The sequence below is a fragment of the Patagioenas fasciata genome, chromosome 1 (genome assembly GCF_037038585.1).
Source record: "Patagioenas fasciata isolate bPatFas1 chromosome 1, bPatFas1.hap1, whole genome shotgun sequence".
Taxonomy (NCBI): domain Eukaryota; kingdom Metazoa; phylum Chordata; class Aves; order Columbiformes; family Columbidae; genus Patagioenas; species Patagioenas fasciata.
In genome coordinates, this window is record NC_092520.1 from 188,658,238 (window position 1) to 188,677,726 (window position 19,489).

General features: G+C 42.8%; 1 protein-coding gene across 4 annotated transcripts in view; it reads left to right on the forward strand.

Moving 5' to 3' along the window:
- The window catches only part of ST7 (suppression of tumorigenicity 7), a 152,041-nt gene that overhangs the window by 34,795 nt on the left and 97,757 nt on the right, over positions 1–19,489 (forward strand). Inside the window, exons 1-2 of one of the 4 annotated variants that reach the window (XM_071803332.1) lie at positions 7,377–7,790; positions 7,890–7,968. The exons of 1 other annotated variant lie outside the window; for it this stretch is intronic. In XM_071803332.1, coding sequence (XP_071659433.1) covers positions 7,923–7,968 — 46 coding nt within the window. In that variant the 5' untranslated portion in view covers positions 7,377–7,790; positions 7,890–7,922. Of the gene's footprint in view, positions 1–7,376; positions 7,791–7,889; positions 7,969–11,605; positions 11,716–19,489 lie in introns of those variants that run through there. 2 more of the 4 variants (XM_065856007.2, XM_071803334.1) reach the window with 2 other exon arrangements.

A 19,489-nucleotide genomic window follows, 5' to 3' on the forward strand; every position in this document is an offset into this window, starting at 1 on the left:
TCAAGTTTAAGAGCCTACTTCTCCTAAATGCCAGTGAGATAGTGCTTAAGTGGTGTGGTGGGTGCTTCCTCTTCACTGTACATTTGTTCCTCAGGCTGTCACTTATCCAGATGAGCCTTTTTTTTTTTTTTTTTTTAATTATTCATTTGGAGAACACTGCATTTCCATAAGTGGTTTTACTCTCCTGGTGTTGAGTGTTCAGCAGACGAGACTGCTGCATCCAGACTTGCTGCCTGGAGCCTGCAGCATGAGCCCCATTCATGGCCGTCTGTGCTGTAGCAATGCAGAACCGATCGTGCTGCAGGTTCAGGAGAGCCTCTGGCTTGGGTTGTTTTATTGACTTTTAGAAGCTCTTCTTTCTCAATAAAAGTTGTGATAATCAAGTTATCCAAACATTTACTAATTTTTACTGTGATGTTTTGTTTTGTTTTGTTTTTCTGGGATAAATTTTACATCTCTAGTCCGCTGGGCTGGCACTGCATGGAAGCTGGTTGGAACCCATGGAAATAGAAGCTGGGACATCACTGAAATGCTGCATCTTGGGAAAACTCAAATCCTTAAATGACTGAAGTTTTGTCCAGTGAAACTAGTAAAACAGTTTCCAGTGGACTTGGTTTCCCCACCAACTCCACAACTGTATTATATTTACAGCTGCAATGTTAGCTCATCCATTGTTATGCACATGAGTGTCCACATAGGAAAATAAAAATAAATCTTTTGCTTGATGTTTTTTCCCATACTTATATTATGGATTCTTTATGTCTGGTAGGGAGTGTGCTCTACACAGCACTTGATCGTCCAGCAGGGACCTTCAAAGTTATATTCTTCCCCATCTAATTCCTTGCTGTCACACAGCACACGGGATAACTTTGTTTCTTCTATCCCTTCACTAAGTTGGGTTGAAATGGGTGATGGGTTCCAGAGTTAGCGAGCAAAGACACAGAGTACGTTCATGTGAACAGCTAAATTCTTTAGATACCTTCTCACACTGTGTTGTCGGTATTCCCTCATAGGCTTGGAAGTCGTTCTTAGTTTTTCCCGTATGTACAATGAAATAATTGCTATTTATAATGTCAGATTTAATATTCTTGCTGTGTTTACTCAGACTGAGAAGTAATTTAAATCTGATCTTCCTCTCAACAATCAAGCTTACTCCTAACCGTGAAATTTTGGCATTAGATCAGACAATATTAATGTGGATTGTAATGCAATGTTGACAAAATCTCTTTGACTTACTTTTTATGCATATAAATTGGATATTTGTGTTTTTTCTGGGGCACACATGTTCCCTCTGATGCCAGTTTGCATGCAGTTTATTATGAGTTGGCCTTAATCCTAATCTGTGGTCTTTCAGTGTTCCATAAAAAATGATGATTGTTTATAATCTGTTTTTTAATTTGTTACCCACCTCTGTTCACTCTAACATTTGAGGCTTTCGTGTGTACCTTATGTGCAGTCCTGTGGCATAGATCCTTGGAAATGACTGTGATGTTAGGATTAAAAACAAACCCAACAGATATTTCCCTCACTGCAGAAAAGACACACCTTTTTTTTTTTTCTTCTTCTAATATTTTATTATTTTTAAAATGTATTTAAGTAGGTGATTATTTGAATGTATGTAATTTACTTCAGTACCAATTGGTTCCTTTCTTTGTTTATAAGTTCTCCTTGGATCATATCAAAAGGTAGTGTGTTCTGCTGGGACATTTTTCAGATACAGTACTGACCCCACAATTGCATGTGTTTGGGACAAGAAGGGCTCTCAGAATTTAATGAAGCCATTACACGTTCTGTTGGGCCCCGGGGCTTGATGTTGTTGAAAAAATGACACAAATTGGATTTGATATGTCATTTGCGCAGAGTGAGTAGTTTGTCACAGTGTATTGGTAACTGTCTTACATATTTGTGTATAAACAGTTTTATGTTTAAAATGAAACCAACCAAACTGAAAACCAAACCACCAAAACCAAGATAAAAACAGAAGTGAATCATCATCCTAATCTTTTGACACTATGATCTAGAAGGTGAGCTCTACTCTGCCACTTATAAAATAATATTGCCTTATTTTCCAGTCTCACACTGAGTATCAGAAGGGAAAAGGTTGTTGAAAATGGAAGATTTATTCTGTATCATCTGTTTTAGAGAATGGTAATATTTTACTATTCTGTTGCTTTCTGTTACTAGACCCCAGGTACTTGAGTACGGTCTACTGTACTTAAGTACAATCTACAGGCTACTACAGTAGGAGAAGTAGATACTGTTTTGCTTAGTATCTCAAGGCTCTGTTGCCTGCAGAAGTTCCTGGTTCCTATCAGAAGACACGAACCAAAGATTTGGGGTTTGTTCAAGATGATTAGGCTGCTGAGGAGCAAACACTCAGCCCTCTGAAAAGAGTGAGACACCTGCTTGGGATCCAAAATCTCCACCTTACCCTAGAATTAAGTTCTTAAGCTGGGCTAGTCCTTTCTTATTTTCTTTCTTGTATGCAATATTCTTTACACACAGCTTTCCGTGTGTAATCATCTACCATTTCATAGCTGCTGGAGCTTCATGTCGATTAGATGTGTCCCAGAGGGGTGGTCTGGAAGAGGCAGAACACACAGAATTTCCTCTGCTAATTGCTGAGCATCCCCTCAGAGCTGCCGTTCTCTGCCTGTCATGAATGGTTTGCAGTAATCATCTACAGAGCAGGGCTGAAGCTAATATCTTTGTTAAAACTGAAGTTGAAAGACATTGCAGTAATGTACTGATTTGCTGTTATGGTTCAGTGTATCTCTTTTTAAAAAAGCAATCTGCCTTTTCAGTTTCATCTCTTGGATGAGGACCTGCACAGACATAAAAATATTTTTGGTAGCAAAATTAAGTACTTGTTCTTCAGTCTCTCTTGTCATTTGTGTATATGCGTGCGTGCCTATATTTACTCAAAAAAACTTCATTGTTCTAGGGATTAATTGCCTAAAAATGCTGCAGAAAAAGAAATTCTACGTGAAATGGGGTTGCAGAAATGCGATATGGACTACACAGAAATATTTGAAAAATCCGGGCAAGAGCAAATAATAATGCAAGGAAAAAACATTCTTGAAACCAGTAAATCAGTCTGATCTAAAATGCTCTTTGTATGGCGAACAGGACAAAGACCTTGACTTTTTCTGCCAGCAGACTCCTTGCTTTCTGTGCCAGTGCAGTAAGGGATGAGCGAATTGAAAAGAGGGAATGCAGGTGGAATACTTTGAATGAAAAGTGCTAAGAGCAGACTATGAGGAGAACACTGAGGGCTTGCAGGCAGTTCAGATGTTACGAGGTATTTTCCCCTGTACGACTGCCCTCCCTCCCAGCCGCCCGCTCCCTCTTTCTACAGCCACAGCTCCAAAGGTGCTGTTTCCAAAACAGCGATATCATTTAGTGAGGGAGGTGGGGGCCTGTTTGGAAAAATACCCGACAGGTAGGTAATAGTTCACACCTCTGTGTCCAGAACTGGGTGTCGTAGCATCAGCACAAGCCGTTCGGTTTGTTTGTACCTTAATTTACATGATCCTCTGGGATGAGAAGCTGAAGTTGTATCATCACTATAGGTTCTCCCTGATGTTCACCAGAAACATTCCTTAAAGTGAAGTTGAGCACAACAAGGCCAGAGAAAATGTAAAGCCAAGGAGCTATAGCTTGGTGATATATGCTGCTATTTGGCTCATTTTTTCTCCAGAGCCTAGAAGATTAACTTTTTATTGGTTTCATGTCGATTGATGATTGGTGTGGCAACTGTTGGCAGAGCTGACAAAAACTACAGAAACTGGAGGTTGTCACAGTGTGGGTGACTAGGGGTCTTGCTGGGTTTTTAGGATGCAGCTAACGGTTCTAGAGGCAAATTAAATTCCTTTTTGGGGTTGCTGAATAGTGTGGATTAACTATACAGTCACTTGGAGATTTCCAGTAGCACCTTAAATGTATTAAAATCTTTAGTGCTTTGAAAAACTCTCAGTGCCTGCAGGACACTTTGAAAGTAAGTTTAATAAACTTATTAATAGTAAAAATCCTTACCCATCTTTCAGGACAATGAAGATTGTCTTCTGCTTTTGCTGTGGAGGGGACCTGTTCCCCTTCTCCAGGGGGAGACAGGTGAGACCTCCCCTGTTGAGGGGAGCTGCTCAGGGCAGTAGGACAGGAGAACCTCCCAGATGGGATGGATTCATTTCCCATTCCCAGAACTTCTCCTGTGAAAAAGGAGGTTAAGCTCAAAAAGAAATGTTTCTCTTGTGACAAGAGAGAATAAAGGTTTCTAGTTTAGTGGATCAGCATAAGGGACGTGGACAAATCTACCTCTGTTGGTCGCTTGCAATATCCTGCTTGCACTGTTTTTTTCAGAGAAATTACTCAAAAGCAGAAAAAGCATAAAAAATTTAACATTTCAGTATCCAGCTTCTTTATTAAAACACAAACCTATGCTTTAGGCTTTAGACACACATCCCTTTTTCTGAAAAATGTGACTCTATAGCAAATAGCTTTAAATAGCAAATATATTTGCTTCTTTAAGTATTTCATTCTGGCTTGTGGAGAAATGTATGGAAGTTACATTGTAAATGAATCTAATGCTTGGACAATGTCTCGTGCCCATTGTAAGCAAATCACAGCAATGCTAACTCTTGCAGGAGATTTCATTTGATGTTCTCTGTACACTAATTTACATTGTCTTCACCGCCATATAGGAGAGAGAAACTTTGTCATAGGAAGAGATTGAATTTGTTGACCCTTCTTTGCGGAATAAACCAACATAAAAACTCAGGGTAAGAAACTGAAATTCCTTAATTCTGCCAACCAGCTACCCTAACTAAAAGGTTATGGTCTTACAAGAGCAGTAAATCAGAAACAGATTTTAACACTCTCTCTAAGTCATTTTACAAAGTGTTTTAGGTAGACTTGAAAGAATTTCAGAGAGTCTTTCAGTGGCTTGTCAAGAGTCACCTTCCCCACAGGGCAAAAGCATTGACCTGGCAAGTGTAACGCTGATGAAATAGTTTATTATGAAATACTTCCACAGATACTGCATGAGTTGTTTAGGCTTTTTGACTGCGTATGTGCGTCAGTGCAATGAGAACTTGGCAGAGGGCCTGGGCTCTGTGACACCTTCAAGGATGTCATTGGAAAGCCCTGAGGTTTTGCATCTTCCTTGGAAACAGTGCCGTGGGAAGTTCAGATCTGCTTATCAGAGCAAAATGTGTTCTTCAGCCATTGCACACGAACACTGGGGTTTTTGTTTCAGAGGTCTGTGTTTAAAGATGCTGAGAGACTTACTGGTACGTAATAGACACGTTTCCTTTGTGAACTTGCCTCGGTCGCTGGAAAGCCAAACCAGAACACTTGCCTTGCTCCCGGCACTGCAGCTTCTTGTCAAACTATTATGACTGAACGAGGTGTTACTGGCTCTAAACCGTCAAAATAGCTACTTCAGTTCTGGGAACAGCAGAACTATGGTCCTTGTCAGAGGATTTGTGCCACTGTCATTATAGCATTATGGTCAAAACCAATTTGAACATGTCTTCCTGGTGCTGAGTATCCATACACATGACTGCAAATATTCATTACAATTGAGCAGCCAGGCCATTAATTCAGATGTCTAAGTACAGACTTGAGGACATCTGGTTAGTCATTGCCTAAGGGTTGATTCGAGTCACCATGCACCCGTGTCCTGCCTGCCAATGGAGAGAATAAAAGTTGCCTGTTAGAGAATGTGTTGTGAGATGTCTCACCCCAGGGCACGGCCTCTCCCATGGCTTATTTCCAGAGATGAAATACAGTTAAATGCTCCCCAAAGCCTGCTGGTCCTAAGTATTCTCATGGTGTGCACAGAACACAAAGAGGCTGTTCGACGTGTGGGGTGGAAAGCAGGGAAACAGCTGAAGAGCATTTTGTGCCAGCAGAGTTTACCAGGAGAGGAGCTTGGTGCTTTGCGAGTGCCCCCCACCCTCTGCACCAGGACAGGGAGGACAAGGAGGTTGGACTTTGTAAAGCCTCTTGATCTCTTTCGTCACAGCACCTGTGGGCCAGTGTTGTTGAGGGTCCATATGGATGTTGGTGGGCACGCACGCTGATGAGCTTGGGACTGCATTCCCCCTCCCCACGAGCACAGGGGTTGGCGTGGCAGTGGATGGCTGTGGCTCTGGCCCCTACAACTTTCCAGTCTGCTCTTAGGGCAGTGGTGGTCCCAACCAACACCTCCTTGATTCCTTAGGGATTCAAGCACATTGAGATCCTCTGGTGGCAGGTCCTGCCAGCCTTCAGTGCTATTTGTTTTTCCAGCCTGCTGCTCACAGTGGCATTGCCTGTTCTGCAAACAGCACAGACCCCTTAGCATACAGCAGCAGGAGCGTTTGGAAAGGGTTAACCCACAAAAGCTCGGAAATGGGGGGTGGTTGTTTTTCTTTAGTGCTTCATTTAATTGGCTTGCCTCTATCTCCCTTCTCCTCATCCACCAGCATTGCTCTTCAGTCTTTGCCATCTTCAGAGTGGCATATGCTTGTTCAGTGAGACTTATCAAAGATGGTTTTGGTTTTGCGCCCTCTGGACAGCCATTCCCATGGATGACCCCCAGTGTCTGGTAGCTTCTGACCATCAGCTTACGGCTTGGCTGCTCTCACCAGCACAAGCCAGGCAAATTCCTTTTGTCTGCAGGAGGATCAGAAGGAACCAGGCTTAGGGCTTTGTTTCTACATTTGAACATTTTTAAATTACTGTGTGTCAGAAAAAAATAAGCTCAATGCACTCAAAAATGTGCTCTCAGAGGCTGAGAAACACTAAATCTAGATGGTTTAGAAGAATAAAGAAGAAATAAAAAAAATATTTATTTGGTTGCTAGGATGCCTTTTTGTCACTGAGATCAATGTGGTTTGGGGTTTTTCTTTATATTTATATGTGTGACTTATGGTTAGAGCGTTGCCACTGTGTATTCTGACAATAGGTTTAAGTAAATGAGACAGTTGACTAGCGCTTTGACGTGAAAATTAGGTCTGAAGGGTAGATTTGTCCAGGATTTTAATTTTTCTTCAAAGGAAAAATAGCGAAGACAGGTAGTGATAGAAATTCATAGTTATAGTTTATTGCAAATGCTGTAAGTGGCATTTACTAGGACATTTGTCCCTGAAATATATTCTCTTTGCACAGAAACACTTTGCATCTCGTGCAGCTGAGGAGTGTTAATTCAAGGCAGATATTTTCCTACTAGCGTTACAGCCCCGGGTGGAGGCTTTGTCATTATGAAGGCAAATATATGTCTGGTTCTTTGTCTTGTGCTTTTTGTGACAAAGGAATTCCCATTTGAATCGCTGTGCTCCGTGCAAGCCCCCTCCGAGCCTCTGGGTTAGCAGCAGTCAGTCTTTGCAGTGTCCTGACGTCATCCCGTGTATGCATAAGCTCTGCTATTGTCTGACGGGGCGCAGGGCTGGGGATTGCAGTATCTGGTGTCCGCTACCTATTTCTGCCTGCCGGTACCACGGGAGGGACGCTGGCCTGCTCTTATCTCTTGGATTTAAAACAGAAGCTCCGGCTTTTTGCTTCCTGAAGAAGGACCTTTGCTGCGGTTGCAGGGAAAAGCTGTCTGCGGTGTGGAGCAGAGGAGGGAGAGGAGAGGAGAGAATCTGGCAGCTCGGATAGCCTGGACTGCATTGTCTGGCTTCATGACCCCTGCTGTGTAGCACTCATCCCTACTCTCATCCATTCCCTCTGTCTCCCACTCTTTTTTCTTCTTTCCTTTTTAAAATAGCAGCATCTGGGGCCAGCCATGTTTGGCACTGAATCTTCATGTAAGTAAATGCATCCCACTTGCATCCTCTTTTTCTGTTGAGAACAGGGCTTGTTTTATCCTCACGGTACCCACCGTGCTTGCATTCCCTTTGCTGTAGGTCGTTGCTAAAAGCTGCAGTCCTCGCCTGTTTATGAAGGGACGAAAGATGCCGGAGGGGAAGAATCTACCACCGAACTGTGGGTGCATCCTCGGTGCCAGCAGCAAGGCAGCGTAGGGCTGTCAGCATTGCTGAATTCAGGCCATTGAAAGATAGGGGGAAAAAGGCAGTTTCACTTGAATGTGTTAATTAATAAGATCGCATCTATCAGTGATCAGGAGTTGCAAACGCTCTAATGAATGCACTTCTCAGATGGGGACTGGGAATGCTGCAGCATTAGATGGTTGATAGCTGGGGGGAGAGTGTTTTAATTGGCAGGAAAAGACTATCTAATTTGTATTAATTTTGTGTCTGGGAAAAAGGGGGCTTGTGTGGGATCCCTCCTGTAACTGGAAAATCTGAAATTAAATTAGGCGGAATTCTAAATATGAGGCAAAAATGAAAAATAATAGGATAATTTATTTGTTTCTTCCTAATATTTACGCTGGAAAATCTTAACTGAGGCGGTCTGCTCTATAATAGCAGTGCAGACGCATGTCATTGAAAGCGAGCCAGTTCTGCTTCAACGGGAACAACAATTACCTACCTGGAAAATCTGGCCGCGGAGGAAGGCTGGGGGTTTATGTATAAATAATGTTGCTGGTGACAGTGTGGCTGTACAGAGACCAGTCCGATCCAGAGATTATCGCATGACCAAAAAACAGAAAACAGTTGGTTTACACTGTATTTTATGCACAAATAATACTGTGTATTGGAAACCTGTCTCATTTGAATAAGAAGCAGTGGTGCTTCATATTCTTTAGAATGTTATAACATGCAGCGTGGTGTAATGTCTCCTTGCTGCTAGGTTGGGACCCGTTTGGCAGCTTGACTCTTCGTGAAAAGTAGGATAGCTCGTAATCACGTTGTCCTGGCTGTCAAGCCTCTGTGCCCCTAAAGGGTTAATTGGTCCTGTTGCCAGGCTGTGGCAGCTCCCCACCTCCTCTACCACAGTGCCTGTTCAAGGTCAGGCAGCATAAAAACAAAATTTGCTTTTAGATTTCTTTTGTTTGGGGAACCATTTTTCGCACATGGTTGTAAACATGCTTGCAGGTCTGGGGCAGTGAAGCCTGAGTGGAGGTGTCGGGTGCTGTAGCTACAGCTGTTTATACACCCTGGCCAGGTCTGAAAGCCCCAGCCTGTGTGTCTGTGGGGTCTGTCTCCCCAAAATGCGTATTAACGGGCTTGAGATAAAATTAGTTGTGTACTTGCCGTCTTGCAGAAAGTGCGTACTGCATACTCGGAAAGTCAAAAGTATTAAGCCTTGTACATTTTCATGGTTCTCTCTTGTTTAATGAGGTGCAATAATAAACTGCTTGCTTGTGGACATCAGGCTTTTGGCTAAAGTCGCTGGGCTGTACCACCAGCAGCTGTGGCTGCTTTTGTTTCCATGGTTCCCACAATTTAGAAAAGGGTGACAGCTACTGCCCTTTTCCAACAGGGGTCTAGTGGTTTATTTGCCTTTAAAAGAGGTGTTAAATGCAACATGGCTAGTTGCCATAGATCCACACACAGGTTGTGGCTGGTCCCTGTCTGCTCTGCCCAGCTGAGGCAGACGAAGGCAGCGCAATGGTCTCGCCTTTGTTCAGACCCCATCTCCTGGACCCCGGACCCAAGGGGCCACCTGGGACCCTGGAGTTGCTATTTGGGTTGGATGGACCATCCCACTGTCCAGAGTGATACCCCCGCACACCTGCTTGCACAGGGCAGCCCTGGTGTAACCACCCTGGCCCGTGCTGCTGCTGAAGGAATGGTGGGTTTGCTTTCAAAGATAGAAAATTGTATCAAAAACAATTAAATTAAAAGGTAATCACTTCCCTTGCCTCCTGCCTTCATATTCCCAAGCTGTCAAAATGACAACAGTGTGACTAATTTTAGGATTTCTGTCCAGCTAGAGCAGCGTTGGGTCAACTAGACAGACCTGCATAGTGTTAAAATAAATTAATAAAATTCAGCATCATCCTTGAAAACACGACAGAAGCCATTTCTGCTGCTGTCCAAAAAGCATGAGATTAGCAGATTTTATTTCTTTTTTTACTTCTGCTGTTGACACTTAGTATTTAGACTTTTATTTCTCTTTTTTCCAATGAAAAAAAACCAAGAAAAATATTGAGAAGCAAATCCTGGTTTAGAATCTTTTATTCCATCATTCAGTATCAAAATATTTGAAATTTCAAAGCAACTCTCATTCAGCAATCCTGTTTTTTCTTTTTGTTTTTAACAGCAGTCAGAAGGGCAATAAAAGATAGTCTGAGGGTCATTATAGAAACACAGGCATCTGCTTATCGCCTCCTGGATGCAGGGAAAGACAAACAGCAGGCAATGGCAGCCTGTAAAGGGAGATAAGGCAGCAGGCAATGCGAGGAAAGAGCACGCAAAGCAAAAATCCTGTGGAGTATCCGTGGGAAGGGTTGTGCTGTGGCAGAGTAGTTGCCGTATGCTCATGCTCAGTATTTTCCATCAGTCACATGTCCTCTTGATAATCCCCATGGGAAATGTATGCGCTGGAGACCCTTCATCTTCGGTGCTTTTGTGCTGCTCCACTTGCAGCCATGCTGCGCGGGGCGGTGTCGGGGGCTGGATGCACGGGGAGGCAGCTCTCCGTGCCACCTCTCCAGCTGACCTGATGGATTTATCTGTAGGGGGTAAATAAAACTTGGTTTAATAAAGCATCAGGTTGAGAATGAAGTCTTTTTGAAGGTGAAAGGATATTGCAGCCCTGCTCCAAAGCTGGGAAGCCATGGGGCTGTGAAAAACTGACAAGCCGGTCCCCGCGAGGACACCCTCAATTCAGGGAGAAGAGATAATCCCAATCCCAGGCAAAATGACTGGTGAACCTCCCTTGTCTGACTCATAATACTCGCAGCTGCAGGCCTAAAGGAGAGAAAAAACAGGCACAAATTAAACAGAAGTGTGAGAGCAGCCACAGTCAGTGGGGCTCAGCAATGCTGTGGGTGGTTCAGTGTGATGTGGCTCCACTGAATCTCTGTATGATGAGAAGAAATGGGGCAGAGTGCAGTTCGGAGCCTGTGAAGTGAGCAAAGAGGAGCTCAGAGAGCCATTTCATGCATCTGAGAATGTGCACCATGTCTGCTTCAGGTACCTGGACAGAGTAACTCAGTAGGAGGCTGCGGGGAGGGAATCACGCACACACATGTACGCTGCTTGCCCCAACGCTGTTGAAAGGACCCAGATGCGTGCTGTCAAAGTCTGTCAGTACTGCTGTGTTTGTTCATGCCAAGGTATTTTAACCTAGTAGCAAGGCTTAACTGTGAGGGTTGTGTGGGAGGTTGTCTGGGAGGTGCTTTTCCAGCCTGGGCTGTTCAGGGATATGCTCATGGTGGTCCATGTCTGGTAGGTCAGCAGCTGCACTCAGCAAAACAGGGCAATTCTGGGCCAAAGGAGAGCTGACCAAAGGGCAGGAGAAATGCAATACCAAAGGACAAATGGAGATTTCCTCTGTCCCGAGGCTAACGCTGGAAGGCTGTTCTTTGCAGGGAGGCTGGGGGAATGCGGTGGAGACGGGGAAACCCTGCCCACTTAAGTGAGCCAGGGAAAGTTACTGTGCTTGTCCCAGACTCACTGTACTGTCTTCTGCTCTGTCTCTTCAGAAAGTGCTTTTCTTCCTGGGCATTTTTTTTTCATAAACCCTTTTCCAGAGAGACTGCAATAAATGGGAAAGGTTTCACCGAGATAACTGATTTTATGGCATCAGGAGAGTAGTGCTGTTAAACCCCTGCAAAACAGCTGCAGCGAACAACGGAGAAACAAGACACCTTAGCACCAGGTATTAAGAGAATTTTCTGCTACCTTATAAGAGACAATCTCTATGAAGTGGCTGGCCAAGTGCTAGAGCAAAGCTGCAGTCCTCATGCTGTGCTTCACCTGAAAGGGGATGCCCAGGATGCAGCTCTACATTGGCGCGGGATGATCCGATCAGCATGGGTGCTGCCATCCTGTGCCGGTGTGCCTGCCTCCTCCTTTCTGTTGCACTCATCCCTGCCTGAGGGAAAGCCAGCCAAAACTGGACCACTGCTGCAGGTAGTCAGTTTTGAGCGTTTTGGCTCCCCAGGCTGGTTCTTGGAGTGATTAGACGACAGCAGGACAAGGGAGGGTGGGACACAGCCACTGAAACTCTGGTGGAATGGCAATCCTTGGTGTGAGAGCAGGCTGCACTGAACCAGCAGATGACCAAAATGCTCCTTTCTTGAGCATAAATAGCCCACTGCCGTCCGGAATTGCCAAACCCAGTAATAATAGTAAGTTCTCAGTAATGGTAAGTAATCGGACGGCAGCCACAATTTCACAATGATGTTACAGATTTCACAATGATGTTACCCTGGTCTCTCATGCAACTGTACGGGCAACTATACATCAAAGAGATGTTATGGCAACATATCAGAAGCTGTAACTTTAAGTCAATGTATTTGGCTGCTGAGGTTCCTGCTGTTCCCCATAGAGTCAGGATTGTTGAACAAATTGCAGAACAAGGTCAAAGAGAGGCTTGGCTATGACAGTGTCAAATATTGGTGTAAACCTGGATTGTGAAAGGGATTGAGATTGCAGGAGCTCTAATTAACTTGACAAACTGAGCAGCGAAACTTCAAGATATTTGGAGGGAAAATACAGTACCACCTTCTACTTTATGGTAGATTTTGAGGATTTACTGAGTGCTATTGCTGTTATTTTTTAAAAAATACTAACATAAGATAAGAGAGGATTCTGCAGTTTCTGTAAACTCTTTGGCTGTATTACTTGGTTAGATGCCTGAGATGGTGTCTGCATGTGTGTGTGCTCACTGTGGTAGAGGCTCGAACTTCAGCCCTCCTTTTCAGACAGCTCCAATGGCAGATTGAATTCATTGTGTTGAGCTGTTTAAAAGCAGGCAGTTGTTGGGGAAGTTTAAGTGCACCTTGCCCTTTCTTCTTCCACAAAGAAAAAATGAAGGGAGACATCTTGCGGGCTAGATTTGACTCATGCATTTGACAGTCTTAAATGATTTGGCTCCTGCAGCCCTGGATCACCTTTCCTATCTCATTGGTTTAAACGTTGAAAAGATCTGATGTAAAGTTACTGAATACAATGCTAATTGCTGATGTAGTTGTGTCCACACACAAGTTTATGGAACAGGGGAGAAATCTCAAGGTGCAGGCAGTGAATAGGGAAACTTTTTTTTCAGATTGTCAAATTGCTTGGTCCCTACCATAGCTAAAAACATAAGCTATAATTAGTGGTTGGTTAAAGGTGACAACAGTTCTTTCAGATTTAAGACAAAAGACATAGATTAATTTAGGTCAAAGGGACCAGCCCCTTCCTCAAAGCAGGACTGACCTCCAAGTTAGATCCAGAGATGGAGACCATCTCGATCCATCTGTTTGTTTGCAAAATGACATGAGGTCAAAACCAGCTTCAACTTTGAGCAGTTAAATTTACAGACCCACATACAGGGATAAATCTTTAAGCCCAAGGACTGTTAAAGGTTATTAGAGTCCCTTTGGGCCATGTGACCCAGATAGGAAGTGCAATACATACAGGACTATGTCATATTATTTGAGCTGGAGTAGAAGCATCAGAGTTTCATGTAATTCACGGGTAGTTAATGGGTATGTCCAGCTAAAAGCCTACTGGCAGAATAAGTCTGGTTTTGTCTTATTTAGAATACCCTGCTTGATCTCTGATGTGCCAGGAAAGGGTCTGTAAAATGCAACCAAAAGAGCATTTGGGTTTCAGAAAGATAGAGTCTTCCAGGTTTCAAGATCAACAGATATCTTCCATGTTTGGCAGAAATACTGATACAACATCACTGTTTAGGTACCCTTTCATATGAAGGTGACTATCTATAATGAGAGATTACAGAATCTGAGAAATGCCGCTGTGACCCCTATTGTGAGGGATAGGACACTGAGGCTCTATAACAGGGAATTAAGCTGTAAAACTAGAGAGAAAAACACTTGCTACCCAGAATCTAGTGTAACTCAGTGGAAATTTGGCTGGCTTTGCTGTGTTTGATCAAGGTGAAGCTTATGCTGAGAGATCAACTTAAGATGCTCAGAAACTGGGAATACAAGTGGACTTATATTCTACCTAGACCAAGAGATGTGCCATTGCTTCCCAGCATTAGATGAAAAGTATTTTAGGAGTTCCAAGGGCTCCCTATGGATTTCATTTTGAACTGATATCTTGAGGTATATCAAGTGTTTTGATCAGAACAAGGGAAGTAGAAAGGAAATTCTTGAGAGAGTCCGAGGCAGAGATACAAAATTAAAGTCTGATGATGTGTTTGACCTCTTTCGAGAAATCCGATGGCTGCAAAGGTCTTTCCTCAGTTCAGTGCAGTGAAGGATGTTGAAGTGACCTTCAAAGCATGTCAGATAGTGTTGCTGCCTAAAGCAGGAGCCCAGGGTGAAAACAGTACGAAGTTGGTGAGCTTTTCAGAGAAAGTATTTAGCTCTAGTGGGGACTGTCCACCTTTCTGTAGCACTTACGTGGCTTTTGTAAAGGTTTGACTGAACAGGGAAGAAGAATGGTTGGAATGACCTCTGGAAGAATGTGCCTTGTGCTCAGGTCTGTAGCCTAAGAAGCCACGAGTAGGTTCTAAAGATGCCAATGGAAAGATGATCCATCTCCCTTGGCCTCTCATGTTTAACGTTCCATTCATTAGTCAAGTGATTTTGCAGTCTACAATGATGACATGATTTGATATATGTCATCACTCCAGCAAATGCCAACTTACATTTTACTGCAACGAATGACTCTTGAAAAGCTGTTGTGATTTTGGATTTCCTGCTGTACTCACCTGAGTACAGAAGGACCTATCTTGTGGTGATTCAAGGGGTTTTAAGAGGATATGGTCTTGATATTGATGACTTGTGGCTGTGCAAGTGCAGCAAAAGGAAAATGTACTTAAGTATATATTTTTAAAGTTCCTGGATGAGAGTAGGAAAAGCAGATCAGGTATTTTTCACTTTATGTGTTTGCTTGACTTTTTTAAAAGTAGCAAGGCATCATATGATGGGGACACCACTAGAAAGCAAATTCTGAGCGCAAGGGCATATATTACATTCCATGAAGCTCAAAAAAATGGCAGCTGACTCCGCTTGTAAGATCTCTGCTACAATAAAAGGAAAATCGGCTGTAAGAAGTTAGCATCCCAAGGTGGACATGAACTGCATTAATCACTGGCTTACTGATAGTTAACATGAGTCACACTGACTCTGACCTGACAAGGAAAATACTTCCGGTCACAAGTATATATAAAAAAAGAAACATAAAAATAATTTTAAAAAAACATTGTAATTAGCAATACTGAAAGATGCTAAAAAGGTATATTTAACATTCAAGAAAAGAGCTAAATGTGGAAAATTTTAGCACCACTAACCTTTTTTCCTGTCAGCTGCCTTCATTACTGGCACTAGCAAGGCATCCAAGACTGTCATAGTGGCTGTAAATTGTACCACTGTATTTGCATAGAGGTAATAACCAGTCACTCGAACCATCCATCTGCTGATAAAATACTCTTAGGCTTTGATTTAGATGATCAAAGAAAATACAGTAGATCAGAAAGGTCAAATTAGCTCATAAAGAAATGTGTCTAGTTGCATGTGAAGATCCTGTGCTGTGCTTTTGTCACCCATGAGCCCAAACAGTCCAACTAAAAAGCCCTGGAAATTTTATAGGCAGTGAGTGGAGGTAAAGGTCTGCTAGAGGGTTAACTAAGCTGGGGGAAGTGTTCTTGTAACTCAGAAATGTCTATCAGCCTGGTTATTCTCTGTGCCCTCTACTGCTTGCGTGGTCCATGGTGATAACTCCAGATAAGCTGTTATTATTATGTACAGAACGAAGAGGTTGATAATCAGGCAGCCTGTGCAGATAGATGGAGGAAAGCTCTGAACGGTGGAAAAGAGCAGCCAGATAAAAAGCAGCAAGATATGAGCTGTAAGCGTTGCATTCACGAGTGGAAGTTCCTCCAAAAAAACTACCCAAGTGTGAGAAGCCTACTAGAGGTTGTACGGGAAGATATGGTGTCCTTTGTCACAGGGCAGAAGAGAGGCTCCCTGGCAGGACAAGTGGGAGCAGATTCCTCTACGACTGCTGACCTGCTCGTGATGTCTTTCTGAGGCTTCAGCTGGACTGTTATGATAGCACAGAAGATGGCACTGAGCTGAAGGATTTCTCAAGTGTATTAAATAAGACATAGTGTATCCTCTTTAGTATCATTTACACATGCTATAATGGGACTACTGGGTGTTGGCCCAACACACAGGGCTATGATGACCAAGAGCTTAAGTTGCCTACCCAGGATAAAGTGCTGCTGGTCTTTCACAGCAGAGTGGGGTCTCACAAAGATCAGGCATTCAAAGGCCTTTACATGGGACCTTTTCTAGAATTGTCTTCATAGGTATAAATACTTTCACAACTGGGGTTCTCGGTATGCTGGGATACACCTCTACACCCTGGAAGGTTGCATAGCTCAGGGCATTGTGCATCATGGCCTGCAGCGATGGTCAGGGGACAGAGACAGACATGAGCTTGGTCGCTGTGGGCCATTGTGCATGTCCTAATGACTTAGAGTCTCTGCAAATCTTGGCTGCATGTCAGAGGGGAATGAAGCTATAGATTTAAAACCAGTGCCCTGTACTGCAGGAGTTCAGTGAACTATATGCCTGGCATTTAGTTGGGTTATGTCTTGTTTCTGTGTCCATAGTGACAATCAATTCTTCCATGAGATAAAGTATAGATGAATACTCAGAATTATGCAAAAGGACAAAAAGAAAAGGCTCATGCTTGGGCCTTCCACCCTTAGTAGTATCCCCTTAAACACAGGGGCTTCCCTGAGGGCACAAAGCATGTGAATCTCTAATCTGGAATGTCAGTGCAGCCACTGTCACTGTGGTGCGAGACGCTGCGGGCAGCAGCTGCTGCCTGCAGTCTGGCAGTAAATACACGCCGTCTGCATTTTCAATTATTCTCCTTTCATTCACTGATTTGTATGTACTCTAAATCTGGTTTGGTTTACACTAGGAGAAAGAGAAGTCTTTATGTCATTGAACAATCCAACTACGGATGAAGGAGTTAAAATATACTCCCAGTTTTTATTTATGGATGTAGTATGTGTGTATATACTTTTTTTTTTAACTTTGACAGCTGTTGTGCGTTAAAATTGTAACTACCTTGTTTTTACTAGGCTTGTAAAACAGACTAGTTGACCAAAGTCAAAGCAGTTTTTTTTTCTAGTAAAGGAAGAGCCTGAAGCTGTCTCCCCGTAGACCATATCATTGCTGATGTGAAGCTCTGGTCTTACTGCTTCTCTCCAGGAAGTCCAGTACCATGGCAGATAGCAACTCTTGTTGTTCCTGTGTGTGGGGAGCCCAGAAGTTTACATATACCTGGAAATCGGACTACCCTCTCATCTCCAGAGGCATTGCAGATGTACTGACAGAAGAGGGTGGCTGTTAGTCTTGGTTTTATTTCAGAAGTTCAGCTGAGAAATACTTTTCAAAGGGAAGGATGCACAACTATTAGATTGTAAACTTGAATCATAGTTGTTGGGCTGCGCTTCTGCTTTCTAGCATCCAGACTCACAGAACTGGTCTGAGTAAATAATTTTGAAGAATAAAATGAGGATGGCCTGTCAAATAATAGCAAAAGTTATTGGCGGGTATAGTCAGAATAAAATCTAATCAAACTGAACTTGTGAACAGAAATCTGAGACATTAAACCATAATATAATTGATGACAAGAAATATTTTGGAACTTTAAAAATCACCTTGTTTTCCAACACTTCATTTGCGTTCACTCTTTGCCAGAAGAATGGAGGACTAACTATGAGCAGGTTGCTTTCTCCAGGGCCTTATACCTGGGCCCAAGACAAAACACAGCCTTCAGGGACCCAAGTTTTATCCAATTGCTTCTGTTCAAGTGATTTCACACAAGCTACAGCAGGATGCTAATGTCTGAAAATAAGCTGACAACACTAGTTGTCTTATGGTACAAGTCACTGCAGTCAAGTATTGGCCATTTGCAGCTGGTCACCTTTTCTTTGGGAACAGCTGTCAAGGTGTTTTTGAACAATGAGAGGCTTGTTCAAAATAAGTGTTGAAAACGTTTGTGCTGGGTTCTTAAGGCCTTAGGCTGATGAGATCAGTCTTTTCTGTGATTACGATTCTCAGAAATAGTACATGATCTCTTACAAGGTTTGTCTGTGTGTGTCTTTAGGTTTAAATAAAAGTGTGATTTTTTTTTTTTTTAACAAGGTTAATTAAGATGGCACCAAAAAAACCTACACAGATCCTCAATTAGGGCTAGATTGAGTTAACAAGGTGTAGGTTTAAAGTTAATTGAAATAAACTTTCTTAGGAGAAATAAGAATGTCCGTGAACTATACTGCATGAAAATGTGGGTGCAGGCAGATCAAAGTAGCTTAAACTAATACTCATGTGAAAATGTCGTCACGGTTTATTGTTTTTGTTTTTAATGTCTTTCAGAACACTTCCTGTAGTTTTCAGAAACTCAAAATGAAATATCACTTTGTTTGCTGTGCTCTCAGATTTCTTAACAAGCGTGAATGACCTTTGATAAAGGGTTTGAAGTTCACATCTGCCAAAGATGAACTGCAGTTTCTAAGCATAACAAATGACTAACTTTGTTTTCTTTGATCTTGCTGCCGTGCGGTCGGCCCTTTGGTGATGTTTCCGCAAAAGCTAATGATATATTAGGAGGATGCCAAGAAAATGGATACTAGGTCGTGTTAATTGCCAACCCATAGATATGGCCATGCTTCCCTGAAATGCTTGTGGGCAAGCCCTAGAGACTTGTCTATGGCAGAGGATCAACAATTCCAAGAGCAGGAGGGGAGAAGGGCCTTCCTAAATTTATGAGGGTGTTGTCTGTAATAGTTCAGCACTTAAGCCACTGTCCAAGGTGGTGTAAACTTCAGTCTTTACACCAAACATCCTATTGTTTATGTTCTTTTTTGGAACTAAATACTAAACTTGAGCTGGTTTTAAAACTTTCGAGTTTCTGACAAAAAATGGGAATCGAGCACAGAATATAGTTGCAAGGTGTTGCAAAATCAAATATGAGCTGCATGGCTGATCTGTGGAGACTGAAAGAAGCTGAAGAACAGTTGAAAATCTGAAGGAGGAGGTCAGATCATCTTCATCCTTGAGCAACAAGAAAATTGAGGAGGTGTGGTTAGCTAGAAGAGAGGAGGAAGTCTGCAACATGGAAGATCCTGGAACAGTATATTCACAAATTGTAGGGAATTTGGAAAGTGTGAGAGATAACATCTCATGCCAAATAGATACTCAGAGTATCTATGTGTAAGAGAGTGGGCAAGATGGGATAAGCGGTAGGAGAGGCAGATGTGAACAGGTTTGATGGTGGAACGCTTAATCGTGTCCACCTTTCTTAAAGAAGACCTGCTGCCAGTCAGATGAAGAAATCAAGAGAAATCCTTAAGATGTAAAATGGGAATGGTGTAAAATGCTGGAAATTCTTTTGCAGTGATTTTAGTCAACAAGGCCATTTTAGAAATCAAAAGCAAGACTTGAGTCTCCCTT